We start from the raw sequence: 21,738 nt of genomic DNA, 5'->3' as shown, positions 1-21,738 counted from the left end.
ATAGGCTTAGGGTCAAGCATTAGGAACTATTTAGTAAGGCTGTATTACTATTATTCTTCTCATTTTTCCTATTACCTATCTCCTTTTCTACTTATGACTATACCTTTGTTGCTTGTATCTTTACAATATGTTTTATTTAGTTTCCAAGTATGATTTATGTTGATTGCTTATTTAGTCTCCTATGACTATCACTTATTGTTATATCTTATGATTTATGATGAATGTATTTTATGAAGACTATGATCATGATTTATCACTTATAGCTTTTACATACACTGAGAGCTTATGCACCGAAGACAAATTCCTTGTGTGTCCAATTACACTTGGCCAATAAAGAATTATATTCTATTATTCAAATTATCTATAAGTGGACAAGTGTTTAAATCTAATTTGCAAGAATGAACATTATTTTTTTCCAAGTATGAATTAGTTATACAGTTTATTTGATTATTTTCTTAATAAATTAATATTGCTACCCAACTACCCAAAGGAACTCTGGGTGGTGAACAAGACTAAAAATACAATTACTAAGAACCATTAAAGCAAAAAGACAGTGTTGAGGCCCTAATAAGACTCATATCCATAGATTAAACACATCATGCCAGCCTCATTATCCTCCTAACCCTAGGGGCACATCTTGATTGTTTTCCTTAAGACCAACAGCATCCACATCTCTTAAGAGGAGGCTATTCCTTTAAGACAGACATCATGACAGAGAAAGCACAATTCCAAAGTACCATAAGACAACTCAGATTTAGAGGGATGAACAGAAACCTTTAGGGATAGGCAGACCCACAAGTAACTTGCCCCTATGCCACCTAGAACTTTAAAGATGATAATCAGCATTTTAAATTCAACCAGAAGTCCACTGGAAGCCAATGCAGCTCATGCAGCATCAGTGTTACATAGATGTTATTTCAGTGCAGTTCCTTATGTCCCTGCCATAGTATTCTGGACCAAATACTCTTTAAGAGGTAGCCCATGTAGAACACATTGGAAAAGGGAGGCATCAAAGACATAAGCAATGATTCCTGATCTAGAATAGGTTAAACTGGCACATAAAATACATTTGCACAAAGGCTCTTAGGGCTACAGTTGCCACCTGCTATTTAGGCTGCCATTGAGTTAAAGTGGAACTGCAGTGTGTACCAACTCTGACTAGAAAAGGATAACCTTAGCCAGAATTAAAGATGGCAAATCAACAGATACAGGGTAACCTAAAAAACTACAGGCGTTCAGTCCTGTCAGGGGTGGCCTGAAGCCAGATCTTCTCTAGCCAGACTTTTGCAGCTTCCAGGTACTGGTAAGACACATGCCCAGCACCACCTGGATGGTCCAGATCACAGATGTACAATTGAGACCCATGCTGTAGAAAGTAATAAAGATGATCTTGATGGAGATATGCATGATCTGCTACCCAGGTAATGGGCTGTGTCTGTATGAGACATATTTTCTATTTACAACAGACAGATAGTATCCTAATATTATGGCACCCTAAAAGCAGAGGCCTGAAGACAGACCTCTCCTCCTCACATGCCAATTGGAACCATTCTTTGGAGAAAGGAGAAGTACTAAAAAAACAAGACCTCCTACTCCCAACATCTCAGGCAGTCCAGAAGGATGCTATGATTTATGATACTAAAAACCAATGAGAAGTAAAATGGATACACCATCCCCATTCCAAACCCACCAGATGTTATCCAGTGTGATCAATTGCAGTACTATATAGTATCTCAGCCTGAAAACAAATTGTAACAGGTCCAGATAATTTGCTTCCTCTACAGCCCTTTCAAATTATAGACCTACCACCTCAACAGTCTCCCTCAAAAAAGGAACATTAGAGATTCAGAAAAAAAATGTCCAGTAGTAACTTCTTGAGAAGGGGCAAACCACTGTCTCCTTGAAGGGGCATGGAACCACCCCTATTATTAAAAAAAAGCATTTACCACAGATTAGCTACATACCACCTATCTATATGTCACCTCTCTGGGTGCCTTGACCAATCAGAAGGGATAGAACCTAACATTGTAAGTAACAGAATCATCAACCTAAGGACTCTGTCCATTTCCTTGGGAGTAATCAAATGAAACTCAGCACAAATAACTGGACAAGCCCAAGCCACAGTCACCACCAAAGGACCAGCTTAGGCAGACGCTACCTCTGAAAGATTTGAGGCACTTTTAATAGAAGTTTTTTTTACATAATCTTCTAGTACACTTTATTTTATTTATTTGTTAAATTTATTTGTTAAAGGTTGCAAAGGTTCCTATGGCCCTTGCTTATCCTTGTTAAAGCTTTTGATTTCACCATTTCAGCATATTTTATTTACTTGTATTTACCTGTAGAAACAACCGTGTAAAGAAATTATCAGCAAAGATCACTATTTTTTCAAAATAAAGCATGTAAGTAGCCAATGCTCATTCTTTCTCAAAGATGCAAATTATGTTGATTACACAGCTGCAAGGGAACAGCTGTAGAGCCTGTTCTTCTAGACTGCTAATGTGTTGGGGAGGGCACAGAATTGGATTAAAAAAAAAAGAACAGACTCTGAACAACCTGAGTTTAGCCAATGATAGTGTTAAGTGGAGGAGAGGTAAACCTTAACAAATGCTGAAAATGAAACACTGAACTTACTGTTTATAAAAGGACACAGAATCCACAGCTGCATTGTCTGTTCATTACTCTAGAAAAACAATTTTTGTAGCCTCTAAATGGCAGTAAAGAGCAACTTTCTAGCCAATGTAAGGACTGAGAAACATACTAATAACAGCTCTTCAGTATAGAATACTGTATATATAGATAGAAAGGCAAGTACTGTACTCTTCAGTCCCAGAGAAATAATTTGCTGCTCAATTAAAAAAACAAAACTAAACAACAACACGTTAATAAAAAGAAGAAAACCATGAAAGAGGAAAACTTCATTAAAATGCAACTTTAAATCTAATAATTTTGTTTCCCTATAGGGGAATAGAAAATATTATTTTTAGTTGAGAATTAGTAAAGCAGTTCCAATATTTTCTGATTTCAGCAAATTATTTGTTAAAACAGGGTGTAATGTTCTGATTAGCAAACTAGTTACATGTTGGCTGGCTAGAAGGATAATTAAATGAATAAACTGCTGGCTTGAAAACTCACACTGGGTGTTTGTTAATTGCTATTCATTAAGAAGAACCACAATGAAAATTAAGTGGGATGCTGTAAGATTTAGGCCTCGTCCATGTATTCAACATATTTATTAGGGACTTGAATGAGGTGCTACAGGGAATGCTTGTAAAATGTGCAGCTCACATAGCATTGCCTAGGATAGCTAGTGGCATAGAAGACAGAACAGTCAAATAAACTTGAGAAATTAAGATACTGACTGACGATGACAAAAGATTAAATTTTAAGAGAAAGAAATGCAGGAAAGAGATAGATACACAGATTTAAAACTGGGGATATCTGACTGGCGTCAGAGTTTGTAAATAGAGGCCACTGAGTACTAGCTGAGTACAAACTAAATATGAAAAATATAAACATAAGCCTTTGTGGATTTGGACATGTTCAGGTTGAATCTGGACACGCAAGTTTGGGGGACGCTTTAAACTAGACTCCTAGCAAAGTAACTAAAGAAATTTTAGGATTTTAGTAAAACCCCTGTTAAATCACATAAACTAAACATTATAATAATTTATTAAATATATATGCCACCCAACTGTCAGTTTCTCTGGACTGCAGAAGTAACAACTACATTTCAAAATTTATCATCCCACTATAACCAATGTCTAACAAGCATGAGAAAATGAATCTTGAAAACTCATTTGCCTCTTCTCTCTAAAGAAAAGCTTTCTGGATTGACGAAGATGAGCATGCACACGTACGTATGCTGATGATACTCAGTTTTATATCTCTACCCCGATGATCAAAGTGATGCTGTGCCGCCCTCTTGTGGTGCTTAGAGCTGTGGGGGCCTGGATGGGGACGATAATCTGGCAAGACCAAATGGCTTTGGGTCTTTAGAGCTTCAAGATTTGGGACTTTAAGTAAATTCTAGATGGGGTTACACTACCCCAGATGAACCTGATCTGCAACTCGCGGGTTCTCCTGGACTTACGACTCCTGCTCAAAGAGGCGGTGGCAGTCATGTCTAGAATATCAAAATATCAACATCTCTGAATAAATCCATTTAACAATAATACGGCATAGTGCACTGCATAATCCTGATGATAGTCGAGTTCTATTACTTATGATATTTGAAGGAAGCTATTTGTAAAGTGCTACAGGGTTTATTTGTTTTAGCTACTTTAATAGGCTGATTGTTTAAAAAGTTATTTCAGACACAGAAAACTTACTTGTGGCCATTCAAAGCAGCATGATGCAATGGAGTGTATCCAGTACTGTCAACACAGTTCACATTTGGTCCTCTCCAGATACTGTAGAGCAAAAGTAAATAAATAAATGTTATACATTAAGACACAAAGTATAATCAGTAAACAGTACCAGACTGAGACAGGCTTCCTGTGAATAACACTAAAAAAGTATATTCTGTAATCGCAATCTAAGACAACAGTATTAACTTGCTACTATCTTAAACAAAGAAAAGCAGGTGCTCACATAAAGAGATGGATTATCCCGATTATCTAATCAGTACCTTATTACTATTTCAATGGTTATTATTTGTATGTGTAGCAACACTCATCAGGCAATATTCAAGTGAATTGGTCCACAAGTAGCACAAGCTGCAAGGAAGCAATACATAAAACAAAGGAAAAAGTAGAGAAGCCAGATAATTTGTTTTTGTTTCTACTGTACATGTTTGTTTAAATGAATCTTTCATCTTCATCTTCTTTCCAATCAGATAATATAGCTAGTAACCACTGAAAAATGTTCATAGTCATAATAAATGCATTTTTTGAGGTCAGATCAATGTATTTTTCTTTAAAAATGAAAAATAAAATCATCATAAAAGCAAGTCATAATACAGAAGGGCTGTTTTTAAAACACTAGAAGTCAAATTAACTATCAAACCAGACACCAGGGTTTGCATGTATTGTGAGTGCATAATTTAGCAATAGTACTGGAAATGCTTGGATTAATCTCTATAATAGCAAATGGGTGTGAAATGCACAATACAGTCAAAATGTTGGGTATAATTCAAGCATAGTAATATTTGGAAATCTCATATTGCTTTTGCAAATAACTAAATATTTTAAAAATAATTAGCACACAAACACAATATTATTATATTTCATAATAATAAGTTTTCAAACCTTCTCACACTTCCTCCCTGAGAAGGTTCATTTTAGATTTGTAATAAAATTCACAAAATATATCTGTATAAAGGATAATATAAAAAACATGTTACTGATTCCTATCCTTCAAATTTATGAAGGCAGATTTCTAGAGGCAAAAGAGGCGTTATGATATGTTAAAATTAATAATGCTGAAATAAATACATTAATTCATTTTTTATGAAGTCCTGATAAAGATTTTTATTTCTTATGCTTTACTGGTTTTACTGTATTTTGTTTGATTGCTGTGAATCCCTGAGTGTTAAGATACAGATTTAATAAACTCTTATTATAATAGCATTGAAATATTACATATACAAAGGTAAAGATAACCCCAACATGTGTACATACAAAAATGACTCAAACTAAGTGAAGTCTTAATTGCATGTTATTAACTGCAACATAAATCTATTAAAATGTTTCACATTTTCTATTCTGTTTTTCAAAGTACTTTAAAATAGTGCTAATAAGAACTATTAGTACTGAGTAATAATTCTCAAATATTACCACACTTGAATTTAAAATTAACATGAGCACAGATTATTTGCAAGTGATTATATTGCTCATTTCATGCCTATTTGTTTTCTCATTATTTTATTGCAAAAGTAACAATTACGTAAAGTGGAAAAGCATAATTTCTCTATAGGCATGATGAGTTTGTAATGAGGTGATATTTAGTATTCTTATGCCTTCTTCAATCATCCATAGTAAAATAAATATCAAGTAGTGTCCACAACTGAGTTTACAAACTATAAGCTCCTTACAAGTTAACAATACTAAACCACTAAGTAAGCAACTCATAGTGCCTAAATATAAGCTAATTTTTAAAATGAAGAACAGAATCAAGAACCTCTTTAAAAAGTAACTGCTTTTACCCCCAAGAATATTAAGGAAATACAGTTTATTCTATAGAAGCACAACAATTTTAAGGAGAAATGACATTATAAGTACTTTAAGCTCTGAATTACAAAGTTAATTCAGACAAATTCTCATCAGCTGAATGAAGATTTAATCAGGTTTCACTGCCAATCACATTGCTACACACTATGGCACAAATAGTACTTAATATTCTAGTCTTGTTTGATGTGTGTAATGTTCTAATATTAGCATTTCAATTTTTATAGGAGAAAACAAGCATTTCAGAACTCAAGATGTTTTTAGCACCATATAAAATGACACAACATTTTAAAAACAAAATAGGTAATTAGCTCCTGGCTGAGACACAGTATGAGAAAGCTCTTTCCAAACAAGTAGAGGTTAGTTTAATTATTTTTTGTTTTATATTCTTATCTGAAAGATGCAAAAATATATTTAATAATAATTTGATATTTAATAAGGACGTGAAGGAAGAAGACAAAGGGAAAAGGATTAAATTAAGTTAATAATTTATAATAACAATATGAGTGGTAAAAATATCTCATGGTTGCAATTTATTGTTTTTATAGGCTTATATTGCTTAAGAAACAAGTCATCTTAGAAATGAAGATTTCATTTCAGTAACATAATTCTATAACATCTGTTGGATGATACTTACCTAAGGATACATATATTATTCCTCAAAAAGACTTCAAAATAATTATAACAGTGGCATATATCTATGAATGTATCTTTACTTCAAAGAAGTAAACTTTCAATAATATGGAATTGTGGAATGAATGCTTTTCTTCTTTCAAGGGACCAACTATTTTCTGGTTGACAGTTAAGATTTTATGAGATTTGCGGCATTTTCTATGTATACTCTAGATTGGATTTGCCAGGAAACCATTTAGGCACTTAAAGATTAAGAGGCTTTTTTTTTTTTTTTGCCAGAGGTTAGTTGACCTTTCAGAGATTATTTGAATCTTAATTCTGCTAATTTGGTTTGATGGGTTTGTGTTTTCTTTGTCAATCTGCTCCCTGGCATAAGGCACTTTTGCAGCTTCTGACGACTCTTGAGCCAACTGTTCTCTTCTAGGACAGTTAACCATTCCTGAACTGATGGTTTTTTTTAGGAAATGAGCCTCAGAAACTGAAGTGAATAGGTGTAAGATACTCCTTGGTTTATGACTGTGATTAGGCCTGGCATGTATGGACATAAATTGTGACAGTCATAAAGAAGGTCGTCCACATAACCAACTTGATGTTTTGTGGTGGACATCAAGCAAACGCTGCAGTTGTTAAGCAAAATCTGTGGTCATTAAATAAATCCATTGTTCACAACAGGAGCATTTTTGCTTAAAATAAAAAGCCAGTTTTCAGCAAAGATGTTTGACTGCAGGACATCTGTAAATATTTTACACCAACTTTGTTGTAAAATGGCCGTAAATGTGGCCCAGTTGCCAAGCACCCAAAATGTGATCATGTGACTGCGGGGGGAACAACTGTCAGAATTTTGGATCATGAGTACCTTTTGGGGGACAGGCTCTGCCATAACTTTGAGCATATAATGAGTTTGTCGATCTCATCAACACACTAAAAAAAAATACTCAAGATAATAAACATTTCAAGTGTAAAATGGGTTGCCAAAATATGTAAGAACTCCTTAATCTTGACCTCTATACATGAGGATTGAGAACTTGTCCTGCTTCATTATCGCCCTCATACTGTACTAGTAACAACATGATAGCATTTACATATCAGGGTTGATGTAGAACAGATCAGAGCTAGAGAACATACCTTGTCTGTCAGTACTCTGCACAAAATTCAACTGGAGGAACCCAAAGAAGAGTTCAGGGTAATTATAGTTTTTTTCTAAAATGCAAAAAACTTTCTAGAAATTCTAAAGTCAGGAGAATATTTTTTTTCATTCTTTTACCCAAACAGAAAATTGGGACAAATGAGGATAGCATATTTGATGTATTTCCGTATCTATTGTAGGAGAGTACCATGTATAGGCTATGAGGTCAGCTCACAAAAGCTTACGCCTTTACATAAAATGTGCTATAGTAGATGAAAAAGATGCAACCAGAATCATGATTTCTTTATTGCTGACTTATCTAAAGTCAGCTTGCTATTTCAGCTCTAAAATTGCATTTTACGCAACAGTTATAAAATCAGCATATTGATATATTCTATTTTAAAATGTGGTAAATTCATGATAACAATTTGGAGATAAGGTGGTTGTGCTACAATATCAAATGTTGATCATCCAATTATAGTCATATAAGATGTAGAAATGTATTATACTCATCTTTCAAAAAAGTAGTATATAATGCTTTTTTCCAACACGTTTGTGTTGCTCTGTTCTCTTGCAGATTTCGAAGCTAAACTCACAAAACCAGTTTCTTATAATTCCAAAACTTGCTTTGTCTTGTTGAGTAAGCAAGGCAATCACTTTATGTCTTCTAATTTTATCCAAAGAAATGGCCTCTGTCCTCTACATCCAACTTCAAGTCCTTTTAGTTGGCAGAACAGAAAGTGATTTACCTCATTTTCTTTACAGTGGACAAGAGTTGATGTGCAGAATTGGAATTGAATCATCCTTTTTTTGCATGCAAAAATGGCAATGCCATTGGAACAATCTTATGTTACCAAATATGGCCTGTCCTCAACATAAGAACTGAAATAATGCAGTGTAGAAAAATATTGCTGTTGCAGATTTTAGTGACCATGGCGGAGGAAGGGAAATTCCTTAATTTCTAAGGCAGGAGTCATGGTCTCTAGGTTTCTAGCCTGATAACCTAACCATTAAAACAAACTGGCTCTTAAAATATATAGCTACCATGAGTAAAAACCATTTATAGCTTTACCTTCATATTTACATAGCATGACTCTTATTTTTCCTATGAGCCACTAGTGACTTCATCCACAAACATGCCTTTTCTTTTCTTTACATTCTCATTTAAACAATTTATGATTCTTTGCTACTATTTTGTTCTTCTTCACTCATCATCAATTCAAAGAGAAAAGCCTACACCTGATTTCTATATCAAAAAGTTTATGGCTATTTATGAATTCAATTTGTATGGTCACCCATCTCATCAAATGACTCTGGACATCCAACAACATTTAAATAATAAAACAATTTCTAACAACACAAACATTAAAATAAAGAGCAGATGAGTATAATTCACTCATCCTGTTCACTAGACGAATCAAGAAACAAGTCCCTGTAAAAACTCAAATCTCTAGGTCTGGGCACAGAGCTATTCTTTAAGGACTTAAGAAAAACCAGCAGGGTAGGGGGGGGGGGTCATCCTGACCTCCGAAGGGAGAATGCTTCATAAGGCGGATGCTATAGCAGAAAAGGAATTTAGGACTGATCAACTGGCATTACTTAGTCAACAGAACTTGAAGCATGCTGCTCCTGCCTGACCAGCTCAGATGGGAGAAACAACTGGGAACAGGCTGTGTTGGGACATACACTATAACTTGCTAGCAAAGTACCATAAGTCAATATTTCTGGGATTGTTAAAAACAACAGTAGGTTGATATAAGACAATCTGGTGAGCTGGAACTTCCCACCCCACTCCAGGGGAAGGATACTGCAAAATCCCAATTCCCACCCAATCAGCTGGGACTCGGGAGGCAGATAATAGATGGGAGCGGGACCAGTCAGAGGTGGTATTTACTGATTTTTCGAACTACTCAAAATTTCCACTACCAGTTCTCCAGAACTGACAAGAACCAGCTGAATACAAACCTCTGATGTGTGTGTATAACCTGGTAGGCTGGCAAATCAAACTTTAGGGTTTAAAAGAGGGCATAAGGACTGAACAATTGGGTGAGCGTAATCTTTTGATATATAAGTGCAAGTGTTAGTGAACGCATAGTAGCTTGATAGTTATGTAAGACAATCTTTCTGGGCATTTTTTACCATTTGATGAGCCAAATGTCTGTAAATTTATTTTTAGTTGCTTTCTATTTATTGCCTTCTACCTGGACATTAACACACTACATGTGATTAGTAATCAAAGGTCATGAAAGAAACTACTACTGCACACAAATGTAAGCCATTTGACCCAAAACATAAATATGCTGTGAAGGTAAAAGACCAGACAATGCAAGAAACAACTAAAGGAAAAGCCAAATTAAAAATGCCAGACTTATCAGGGACTATATGAATAAATAAATTTGTTTTTATTTAAAATCAATCTGTTTACAATAATTCTACATCTTACTACCAATAGTAAGTAGCACATTCTCTATAACAACTGGAAAAAGAACCCAAACCAAATTGTGTATCAATACGAAAAGAAGAATCCATTCTGTGTCACCATCATAACTGCAGTTCTAAAATCCAATATTAATTATGTATGTTATGCAGTCCAATACATCTTTTTTCTTTCCATTTAGTTGTGTCTGATACTCAGAGCTTGCTTGCACAAGTCCCTGCAGGTTTTTTGGCAAGATTTTTCAGAAGTGGTTTGCCATTGCTTCTTTCCTAGAGCTAAGACAGAATTACTGGTCCAAAGTCACCCACTGACTTTGTATCTAATGCGGAACTAGAACTCACTGTCTCCTTTTTTCTAGCCTGATGCCTGAACCACTATCTTAGGACCACCATCTTGGAGGGAGTTGGGACACTTGAGATCAATCGTCTGTTGCCTTTTTCATCGCCATTACTTGGTTCTGGCACGACACCTCCCTCCCTCTTCTACTTCTCCTCTGCTTTCTGGTTCGATCCTGAACAACAATGCGGAGCAAGGGCTTTCTCCTCTCGCCATTCCGGCTGCTGTTACTGTGGCCATGGAGGCCTCTTGCTTTGCCGAGAGTCCTGCATGCCACTCTGTGTTCACAATCTTCGCAGAAAGAGAAAGCGGGGGACGAAGAGGACGTGGGCAGGGAGCCTGTCCCCCCACTCCAACCGGCGTCGATCCCCCAGCCACTTCAAACTTTAGAAACTTGTCCCTGCTACTGGACTCTGCAGAGGAGAAGATTAAGAGCGCAAAGACTTCCTCTCTCACATCATTACTAACTCTATTTATTTCAATCTGCGCCAACTGCTTTGACAGTTAAGAACTGCGTCCTTCTTGTTTGCTGAGTGAAGGAGTGAATGTATGTATGTATGGGTGAGAGAATGTTTTTAATTTAAATTAATTCTTTATCTTTTGTATTATTGTATATTTTAACATTTTAATATTAGTGGGGTATGCATCCTCCGCGAGCTGCACTGGCTTCCTATTGGTCTCCGAACGCGCTTCAAGGTGCTAGTCATTACTTTTAAAGCCCTACATGGCTTAGGACCTGGATATCTAAGAGACTGCCTCCTGCCACATACCTCCCAACAACCAATAAGATCTCACAGGTTGGGCCTTCTCCGAGTGTCGTCGACCGGACAATGCCGGCTGGCGGCTCCTCTGTAGCTGCTCTGACCCTGTGGAACGATCTACCCGTAGAGATTCGGACCCTTCCCACTCTCTCGGCCTTCCGAAAAGCCACTAAAACCTGGCTGTTCCGGCAGGCCTGGGGCTATTGAACAAGGTCCAGCCCCACTTAAACGGAATGTCTGTGTGTTGTTTTTTTTAATTGTATCTCTCTTTATTTTTAATTTTTATCTTTCTGTAAGCTGCCCAGAGTCCTACGGGATTGGGCGGCATACAAATCTATTAAATTGCTAAATTGCTATATCAAGTGGACTTTCTTTAGTAAATCTCTTCAGTCAAATACAACTGAGTTAATTTTAAGACATTTCTGAACATGTGTGAATATAGGATTGCAGTCTTGAGTGCTTCTAAGTAGTGTGTCTAGCTTTTTTTCCATTTGATAGTGATCATTATTACTATGTTGTATATTACAGTAGTCTTTTAAAAATAATTTGCATATCCAAGTAGAAATTCTGGTTTATAATTTTTACATTTAAAAAAAGTAAGATTTACTGTATGTATTTCTCATTTCTGCAGTGATATAATCTCTTCCTTATATAGTTTGTATTAATGAAAGAATTATTTATTTGAATTACTGTGTTCTAGACAGTTTAAATGCCCGCAAAAATGTTTATTTCATGCAAACTTTGTTTTAGTATAATCAACAAGCAATTTTGTGTTGGGTTATAGCAGTGTCATGGGAGTGCATTTCCTCAAAATTCTGACCATAATAATGAATTCATTCTTTGCCTTAGTTATTTGTTTGGCTTTTGTTGTCTTACAATCCAGCCCCTCATTAGTTTGTTCTGCTGCTAAAGATTCAGGCCAGTCAAATATTAAGAATATAGTTTTAAATTTTCAAGTTTATTTGTTTTTGTCCGTTTTTCTGCTGGAAGCTTACTCGGGAATCTGTTTTCACTGCATTATAAAATAACCACTGTGAAGTAGCTGTGGAAGACCAAAAACTACAATTTGAATTGTTTCTGATTTAGCAGTTTCTGCAAACAAAACCAATTGTAGTTTACCATAGTTAAACTCCACTAGCAGCAGGTTCAAAATATTTTCTCTAGTAAAATTAAATTTTATCCCTTTAAGTGAACAAAATTCAGGATTATTATCTGTGTTAACAGACTTCTTGTATCAATATTTACAATTAAGATATAGGTAACTTATACACACTAAAGATACACATCGTGGAATTTTTTTTTGAGGAAGTACAAAATAAGTTTATTATAAATACAATATTTATAACATTGAGCCAGAAAATGGGTGAGCCAATACTCCACTTATAGGGCTATTAAAAGGACTATTTCAAAGTATCTGTCAGATCAGATTTAGATTTATTCAGCTAGATTCTGCCTCTTCATACCATACGGAGCTCACTGAATCACAATCTTGTTTTGTTACCTGGGAAATGTTTAAGCCTGTTAGTCCTGATGAAATGGATAGAGTTGTGAATTTGACTCCCTGTGTTTTAGAAATATGTCCATTAGTTAAGGCGCTCCAGAAATAACATGTGGTTGGATCTATGCAGTAGTGAAAGACCATTGGTTCTTACCTGAAGGGTCCTTCTCTGCACACTGCGGGAGAGTCCAAGAATGGGTATTATCACAGTCTGCTTGCCCTGGACTGAGAAGTCTTTTCCCTGGCCACGCCTCCTTGCGTGGCCACGTCTCTCCAGAAAAAATGGAAGTAGTCAAGTCCGTGAGGATGTCACAGTAAGGTAGAGTACAAGTCCGTGAAGATGTCCTGCTAAGAGACAAGATCAAGTCCAGAGGACACACAAGTCACAATTCTGAGTCACAAGATGATGGTACTAACACCCCCGGGACAGCCGGGTGGGTTGGACTCTCCCGCAGTGTGCAGAGAAGGACCCTTCAGGTAAGAACCAATGGTCTTTCTCCTGCACACTGCTTAGAGAGTCCAAGAATGGGACATACCCAAGTTACTGTCCATCATGGCGGGTAAAAGAACTGTCCCGGGTCTCATCCATCTGAACCACCGCCTGTAACACCCTCCTGCCAAAGGCCGCCTCAGCAGAGGCGAAGGCATCCAGCTTGTAGTGCCTGATGAACGGGGAAGGTGAAGACCATGCCGCCCCCTCGACAGGTCTCTTCGATTGAGGCCTGGGCAGCCCAGGCTGCGGAGGTGGCGGCACTTCTTGTTGAGTGGGCCATGATGTTTCGAGGGACCGTCTTGGCCAGACTTTCATAAGCGGAGGCGATGCATGCTCTGAGCCAGCGCCCCACGGTGGAAGAGGAGACCTTCTTGCCCAGAGAGCCAGGCTGAAAGGAAATGACTGTCGAAACTCCAACGTTCGATGAAGGCAGGCCTTGAGGGCTCACCTAACGTCCAAGGTATGCCACGAGCGCTCCCGAGGATGGGAAGGACGGGAACAGAAACTAGGGAGGATGACCTCCTGAGCTCTATGAAAGAGTGAATTGATCTTCGGGATGAAAGAAGGGTCAAGTCGTAAAACGACCCTGTCGGGATGGATGATGCAGAGGTCCTGACGCATCGACAGGGCCGCCAGCTCGGAGATGCGACGTGCCGAGGTGATAGCAATCAAAAAGGCTGTCTTCAGCATCAGGTGGCGAAGAGAAATAGAGCTGAGAGGCTCGAAGAGTGGTGTGGTGAGTGCCTGGAGCACTACGGACAGCTGCCAGGAAGGATAACGGTGGACAGTGGGTGGGTGTGGATTTGAGGCACCTTTCAAAAAGATGCGCACCTTGGGGACCTTGCCTAGGATCAGTGAAGAGTCCCCAGCCCAAACCGTAGCCAAGGCAGCCACCTGGCGACGCAGAGTGTTGGGGGACAAACCTCTGTCCAGTCTCCCCTGCAGAAAATCCAAAACGCGCTTCACGGCCGCAGTGACCGGGTCCAAAAGTCGTTCCTCGCACCACCTGGCAAAGGAGACCCGCGTGGCGTCATAAATCCTCGTCGTGGAAGGACGACAAGCAGCTTGAATGGTACGTATTACCTCGTCTGAAAAACCCTCGCTCCTCAACAGGTCCCCTTCAGGTGCCAGGCGGCCAACTGCAACCACTGGGGGTCGGGATGTACGACTGCCCCCTGGCGAAGGGAGACCATATCCGGAGGAAAGCGCCACGGAGGAGGCACCGACAGGCTGACCAGGTCGGCGAACCACGATCTCCGGAGCCAATGAGAGGCCACGAGAATCACCTTCGCTTCCTCCTCCATGATCTTGGAGATTACCTGAGGTAGAAGCGGAAGTGGAGGGAAGGCATATAACAGGCCCGGGGGCCAGTGGCACCGCAAGCGTCCATCCCTTCTGCCCCCTGAGACTGGAAGCGGGAGAGAAACCTTGACCGCTGAGCGTTCTCTTTTGAGGCAAACAGGTCCATCTGGGGTAGGCCGAACTTGACAGTCAGACGACGGAAGAGGGCGGGTCGAGTTGCCACTCGGCAGGGTCAATGGTTTTCCTGCTGAGCCAGTCTGCGCGGGTGTTGTCTACGCCCGAGATGTGGTATGAGCGGGTGGACTCCAGATGGCGCTCCGCCCAGCGGCCTAGGGCTTCCGCTTCCGTCATCAGGCGTTTTGACCTGGTGCCACCCTGGCGGTTGATGTGCGCCTTGGTGGCCACGTTGGCCGTCATCAGCAGGACGTGCCGTCGACGAACCCCCCAGTGGAAGTGACGGAGAACTAACCTCGCTGCTCTCAGCTCCAGTAGATTGATGCTGCAGCGGGATTCCGATGCGGGCCACTTCCCCTGAACCACGAGATGGCCCAGGTGCGCTCCCCAGCCGGAGAGACTGGCGTCGGTGGTGACGACCACCCGGTCGGGTTCCTTGAAGGGGAGGCCCTTGCGTATTGCCGGTGATGCCCACCATTGGAGAGACCTCTTCACGGGCAGAGGAACAGTGATCAACATGCTCGAGTTGCTCCTGTTGGCCCTCTGGTAGGGTAGAAGCAGCCACTGCAGAGTTCTTGAGTGCGATCAACAGGCAGGAGATCATCCTCCCCAATAGCTGAGATAGAATAATCACCTGAGTCTGCCTTGCACGGATCACCTGGTGTGTTAGGGAACGGAGGGCCACTACCCTGTCTGGGAAGAGGAAGATCCTGCAACAGGAAGAATCTATCACCACCCCCAGGTGGTTGATTCTGGTGGAGGGGGAAAGATGGCTCTTTTCCAGATTTAGGGAGAACCCGTGGTTTCTGAGGGCTCTCATGGTTATGCGCAGGTGCCGCACGACCTGCTGCCTGGACGCCGATTCTAGGTAGCATTGGAGACGTATGGGTCTGCGCCGGAGGTGCGCAGCCACCACTGCCAGAACCTTCGTGAAGGTCCTGGGGGCCGACGACAGGCCGAATGGAAGGGCCCGGTAGGAAGTGTCGGCCGGCGTAGAAAAGGCGCAGGAACCTCCTGTGCTGCAGGCGAATGGAAATATGAAGGTAAGCCTCCTTCAAATCTATTGAGGTCAGGAAGTCCCCCTGGCGGATCCCCGCCAGGATGGATTGGAGGGACTGCATCTTGAACCTCTGATAGGCGATGAACCGGTTGAGGTTCTTGAGGTCCAAGATGGCCCTCCACCCCCCTGAGCTCTTGGGGACGAGAAAGAGAATGGAGTAATAACCCCTCCCCTCCTGCCCAGGGGACACCTGCTCTGTAGCGTTTATCTCCAGGAGGTGAAGGACCTCCTGGTCCATCCGCTCCCTCTTTACGGAACAGGAAGGGGTAGGGCACCTGATGAAATTCCTGGGAGGGGGGAAAGGGAATTCCAGAGAGAGCCCCTCCCTGATGGTCTGAAGTACCCAGGCATCCTCCGCTGTCCGGGCCCAATGAGAGGCAAACAGCTGGAGGAGCCCCCCTATGGGAGATGATATCGGGAAGTCACTTTGACTTGTGAAAAGGCCTGTTAGAGGCCCCGCCGTGGTTAAACTTGCGGAACCCGAATTGCTGCCCCCCCCCTGTCGCGACCTCTCCTGCGCCCTCTCCCCTGATTGACCCGAGGACCGGTTAGCGGGGTTGAAGGCGGTGGAGGTGGAGGGCTCTGAGGCACGAAAGGACTGCCTCCTGCGAAAGCAAAAGGGCCTGCGATCCTGCCTCTTAGTAGTAGAGGGTAAGACCTTCCTCTTATCCTTGGATTCGATAAGGAATTTATCCAGCACTTCCCCAAATAATTTGGCACCCTTGAAGGGCGCTGCGGCCAACTTCCACTTATGTTTTTGGTCCGCCTGCCAATGGAGGAGCCAAATAAGTCTACGGGAGGTTACGTTTGCAGCTAAGGCCCTGGACGCAAACTTGGTGGCGTTAAGAGAGGCGTCCACGGCGTACTGGGCGGCCGCAATGGTCTTGGACACGTCCTGATGAAGACGTCCGTCTTCCAGAGGAAGTTTACGCAGGAGCTCCCTCAGCCAGATCACAACTGTCCTATTGAAGAAGGAGGCGGATGAAGCCGCTCTAAAGGCCCAGGCCGTCGCTAGGTGAATCTTGTGACCGGCCTTTTCTGCCTTTTTGTCTTCCGCCTTGAGACCTTCAAGGAGATCTGCGGGAAGGGGCGTGTTGGAAGTGAGAGCAGTGATGGGGGGGTCTACTTCTGGGAGTACCAGAAGGTTCTCCAGAGCCGGCTCCATGGTATACAACTGTTTGTCCACCCCACTGGGGGAGGAAGAAGTGGCCGGCTGATCCCACTGGCGCTGAATTAAATCAAGGAATAGTTCAGGGACCAGTACCAGCTGTTGGTGAGAAGGAGGGAGTTTAAACATCGCCGCATTGGGGTTCGCTGGGGCGGCCCCAGTGGCAGGAGGAGCTAGGGTGGGTTTTAACCCTTCACCAGTGGCCACTTTCACCTTCTGTAAAATAGATTAAAAAGGTGAAGGCTTGAAAAAGCCCCGAGAAGGATGGGGCGTCAGATGTGAGATCGTCATCGTCATCTGACAATTGAAAGTGATCCAGAGTCGGATCCTCAGGAGCCGAGGTCTCACTGACCACAGAGGATTCAAGAGAGGGATGGCGCACCCGCTTTGGCGGAGGCGGCTCGGTAAGGGTGGACTTAGAGAGACCTGATACTGGGCGTTCACGCTTACGCATGGCAGCCTCCACAGCCCTAGCAATGGCCCCTGTCCATCATCCTCTGCATGCTAGGAGAAAGCTCAGCCTTAGAGTCAGGATCCGAACCCATGTCCGGATCCGCTTGATCTCCCTGAATGGGAAGGGAATATCCTGAGGGAGGGTGATAGGATGAGCCACCGATTCCTGCTCTTGGTCATAGGACCAGGAAGGTGAGGGTGAGGAAGGGCCAAGGATCTGCCGGGGGCTAGATCCTGCGACTCAACCTCCTCGGCCAACATAGCTGCGGGATCCCCTCTGGGGGGGGGGAGGAGCCAAGGGAACCCCAGGGGTAGAGGAGATAGCATCTCTCTCCGCCAGGCGCCTGGTTTACTCAAATTCTTGTCAAGGGCCCTCTGGCGCCTCTCAGCATCCCTGGCCTCGGCCATAGAGTGGGTCTTAGGGGGTTTACCCTGACTGACCACCCGCGCCCTGCCTGAACCATCCTCCATAGCTTGGGGAGAACCCACGCTCGGAACCTGCGGGGGACCCTGTCTACCATCAAGGGAACCTGAGACTGAAGAATCCATGAGGAAACACACAGGTTGATCAGGCAATTGGCAGAAAATATACAGGCCACTCTGACAGACTGCTCTGCAATAGAGAAGAATAAAAGAATCCATGAGTGAGGCACATCACAATACATATGAATGCACAATGACAAGGGAAATAATAATGCATCAGCAGAGCAGAGAGTGAGGAGGATACAGAATGTGTAGCTTAATAAGCTAACATTCAACTAGGCTCGAGCAGGGGCCACCCACAGCCAGCAATGAGGAGGGAAAAAAAGCCTCTCCAGTTTTAAAATTTATTGCCAATCTGCAGGCCAGGGGCCTACCTGTGCTGAGGCTCAGGCCTGGAGCCCAGGAGCCAGCGCCGCTAGAGTAACGATGAGGATGGTCTGGGAGCAGTTGAGGGATGGGAAGAGCCCCAGCTGACTCCACAACCATCCAGCGGCAGGCTAGTGAGACGGGGCTGAAGCGGAGCCAAGGCCTTAAAAGGGCGCAAAACTCCCAGCCTTAAAAAGGCCACCGCAACAGCGTGAGGGGAAAGAGAAGAACGATCGTGAGCTCCGCAGGCCCCAATTGTCTCCACGGCAGCCTTCCAAGTTTCCTATGGCCAAGGGCGAAAAAACCTCGAGAAAACAATAAAGGTGACCAAACGCAGCCCTGCTGCGTTCCCTGAAGGCTTTTGCCACCCGCTGTGCTCTTTAAATAACAATCAGTGTGTCTCCAAAGCCGGCTGCAGGAGCGCGGCTTGGAAGCACCCCCCCAACCAGCCGTCTGCCTCCCAGCCTCGCACGAGGCTTTAAAGCAGCAATCCAGGCTGCTACATAAGAGAAATGAAAGGAGAGGAAAAAAGGATAAGAATTAAGGGAAAAGGCAGTTAGAGAGTCCAAGTTAGGTAAAAAATAATTCAAAAAAACCTGGAGCTCACAGAGAAACAATCCGATCGGGCTGGACTGAGAATTTTTTCTGGAGAGACGTGGCCACGCAAGGAGGCGTGGCCAGGGAAAAGACTTCTCAGTCCAGGGCAAGCAGACTGTGATAATACCCATTCTTGGACTCTCTAAGCAGTGTGCAGGAGAATGCTACTTTGAGGGAGGAGATGTTTTCATCTGTTTGAAAGAAGCAATCCTTTTCTTAAGAAACCAATGTTTCAGCCAAAAGATGTTGATAAATCTGTTCAGATTTGAGACATGGAAATGAGAAGAACTCTTTTGCACTGTTAGCTTTTCATTTGAGATGGAGTTTGTAGGAGCTGCCACAGGGCTCTACTCCCTCCCCATTACTTATCAATATGTAGATGAAGTTTCTGGGTAAGATAATCAAGCTCCACAGGGTAAAATATGCCCACCTAAGACATCTGCTCTACAAGCAGAATTAGCTCCCAATGCTGATTTTGGTGCAATTGAGGTGCTGACCGTCGTCTCTTTATCCCTGCATGGCATAGGGCTGGGTTATTTGGAGGACTGTTTCTTTCTGATCATTTCTGCTCATCACCCAAGAACCAACAAGGGTGGGCATGCTTTGGATCTCTTTCTTGAAGTAGTGTCATCTAGTGGAACCAAGAGATATGCTTTCACTGCCACAGTGCCTGTCCAATGGAACTCAATTCTTCCAAAGATTCAGAAACTTTGGAAACTGGGATGTTCCCTCAGGCATTTGGCTAAGATGCTAAGTGAGCCCAATGGCTTGGTTGTATAATTGTACAAGTCTTTTTAAGGAATTTGACAGCATTGTATTAATGTTATCATGTTCTCCATTTGTTAAAAAAATGTTGAGCCTCATTGCTATGCTTTTAATTTTCTCTTAACTGCCCAGAGTCATGGAGCAAGATGGATGACTATGCAAATTATTGAAATAAATGAACAACCCATATTTTATTAGAAGCACAAAGCAGTTTATTTAACTGCATAGAAAACATTGGAGGGAGGTAGCTGTACAGGTATAGAGAAAAAATATTATTTATCTCCAGTATATACCCATATCTCCTGTGCTTGGCTTTCTTCTGTGCCTGTATTTGTGTAGTAATTCTAATATTCATTTGAATTGTACGCACCTCAGGAATTATTAATTACTTTGTATCTTACACAAACACAATACCTCTGAACTGTTCATCTAAGCACCCAATTTTTCAGGCTTCTACCCAAACCTGATAAAAATTGTGGCTCCTTTAAGAGTCATATTAACTTTAATAAAGAAGCTATATTTTTACATATTCAAGTGGAAGTTTTAATAAAATAGGGCTAGAAAATAACTAGGTACTGCTTGCTGAAGCAATATCTTCCTAACCATTTTCAAAGCTTGCATAATAATATCACAAAATCTACTGGAAAAATAACAACAGCAATCTAATACTTAAGCAAAATACATTGTTTATACAGGAAGCAGCTCACTATGTTCACAAAACAAATTTAATCTAGTCAGCTACTACCTAATCATAGCAATTCACTCTGAGATCTGAAAGGCCATAATCATGCTTAATTATCTAAGATTTGCCCTTTTGGGGAACACCTCAATTCTACCTGTGTCCTATGAGGTCTATTGGTAAGAGAGTATTGGTAAGGCTTACAATACAGTATGATATAAATCAGGGGTGTCCAAACTTTTTGCAAGGAGGGCCAGATTTGGTGAGATGAAAAAATGTGGGGCTGACCATTCAGCCTGACATTCTTCGAACCATTAACATTAAATGCAAATGAACTATTTTATGAAAGACTAAACAAATAACTCCGGTGGGGAGAAGAGGCTATAGGCCACTCAAAATTTGAAAATGGGCGGACTTCCTGGGAGGAGCCTACTGGTGGGGGCAGCAAAAATCAGCTGCCTCCGAATTCCTGGCTACGTCCTGTTTAGAGGATCTTCCATCTGACGTCTTATCAGGTTTTCTTATCCTTCAGGCAAGAAGGAAAGAAGAAACTGTTTTGCTGGCAAATGCTCTTCGATTTTTGCAGCTTTTGTGCTTGCAGGAAAGGGGGGCTAGCCCAAGGCAGAACGGCTGTCCGTGCTGGGAACTTCAAACTGCCTTGTGCAGGACAAAGTAGGTCTCTCCCACTCTGCTCTAAGCTTTGTTTGATTTATTCTTATCACGAGCTGGATCCGTTTACTGTGGACAATAATTGCTTATCAACATTTTAGCTTCTTTTCTTTTTCTCCTCCGAAAAATTATTTACTCAGAGGCTTCTAAAATGGCGCCGAGCAGGCTGGCCTCTCCGGTAATAACGAACACTTTTTGCTAACTCTCACAAAAATTCAAAACAAAAGAGATTGCTTATCATTTGTTTTGGTTTCACAATAGAAGAATTTTACTCCTTCATTAACTTTGCTTATTTGGAAGTTAAATGGTGATGAATCTGCTGAATGGTCTTGTTACAATGTTTACTCACTGAAAGTTTTGCCAAGCCTTAAACTTCAAAATAAAAGCCTCTTTACTTAAAGCTGCAAATTCAGGCAATAGAGTTTTATTAACTGCAGGCAGATAAATTTTGAAATGGCCTCAAAACCAAATATTAACTTGAAGTCGTCACCCTCTACTTCCAGGGGCACATCCTCAGTGCCTGGCACAAAGCTGCAGCCTACACCCCCTGCTGGGGATGTGTTAACGAAAG

The 21,738-nt window shown here is 41.7% G+C and overlaps 1 protein-coding gene across 6 annotated transcripts in view; it reads right to left on the bottom strand.

Moving 5' to 3' along the window:
* Positions 1-21,738, bottom strand: part of ANKS1A (ankyrin repeat and sterile alpha motif domain containing 1A) — a 142,755-nt gene that overhangs the window by 93,030 nt on the left and 27,987 nt on the right. For all 6 annotated transcript variants that reach the window (XM_014070712.2, XM_014070714.2, XM_014070717.2 and 3 more), the window contains exon 2: positions 4,332-4,412. In XM_014070712.2, coding sequence (XP_013926187.1) covers positions 4,332-4,412 — 81 coding nt within the window. The remainder of the gene's footprint in view (positions 1-4,331; positions 4,413-21,738) is intronic.

The sequence above is a fragment of the Thamnophis sirtalis genome, unplaced genomic scaffold (assembly GCF_051295495.1).
Source record: "Thamnophis sirtalis isolate CommonGarterSnake01/CBP01778 unplaced genomic scaffold, rThaSir2_p1.2 scaffold_7, whole genome shotgun sequence".
NCBI classification, from domain to species: domain Eukaryota; kingdom Metazoa; phylum Chordata; class Lepidosauria; order Squamata; family Natricidae; genus Thamnophis; species Thamnophis sirtalis.
The sequence above is the reverse complement of the archived record's forward strand: the minus strand, read 5'-3'. Positions and strand labels throughout refer to the sequence as shown.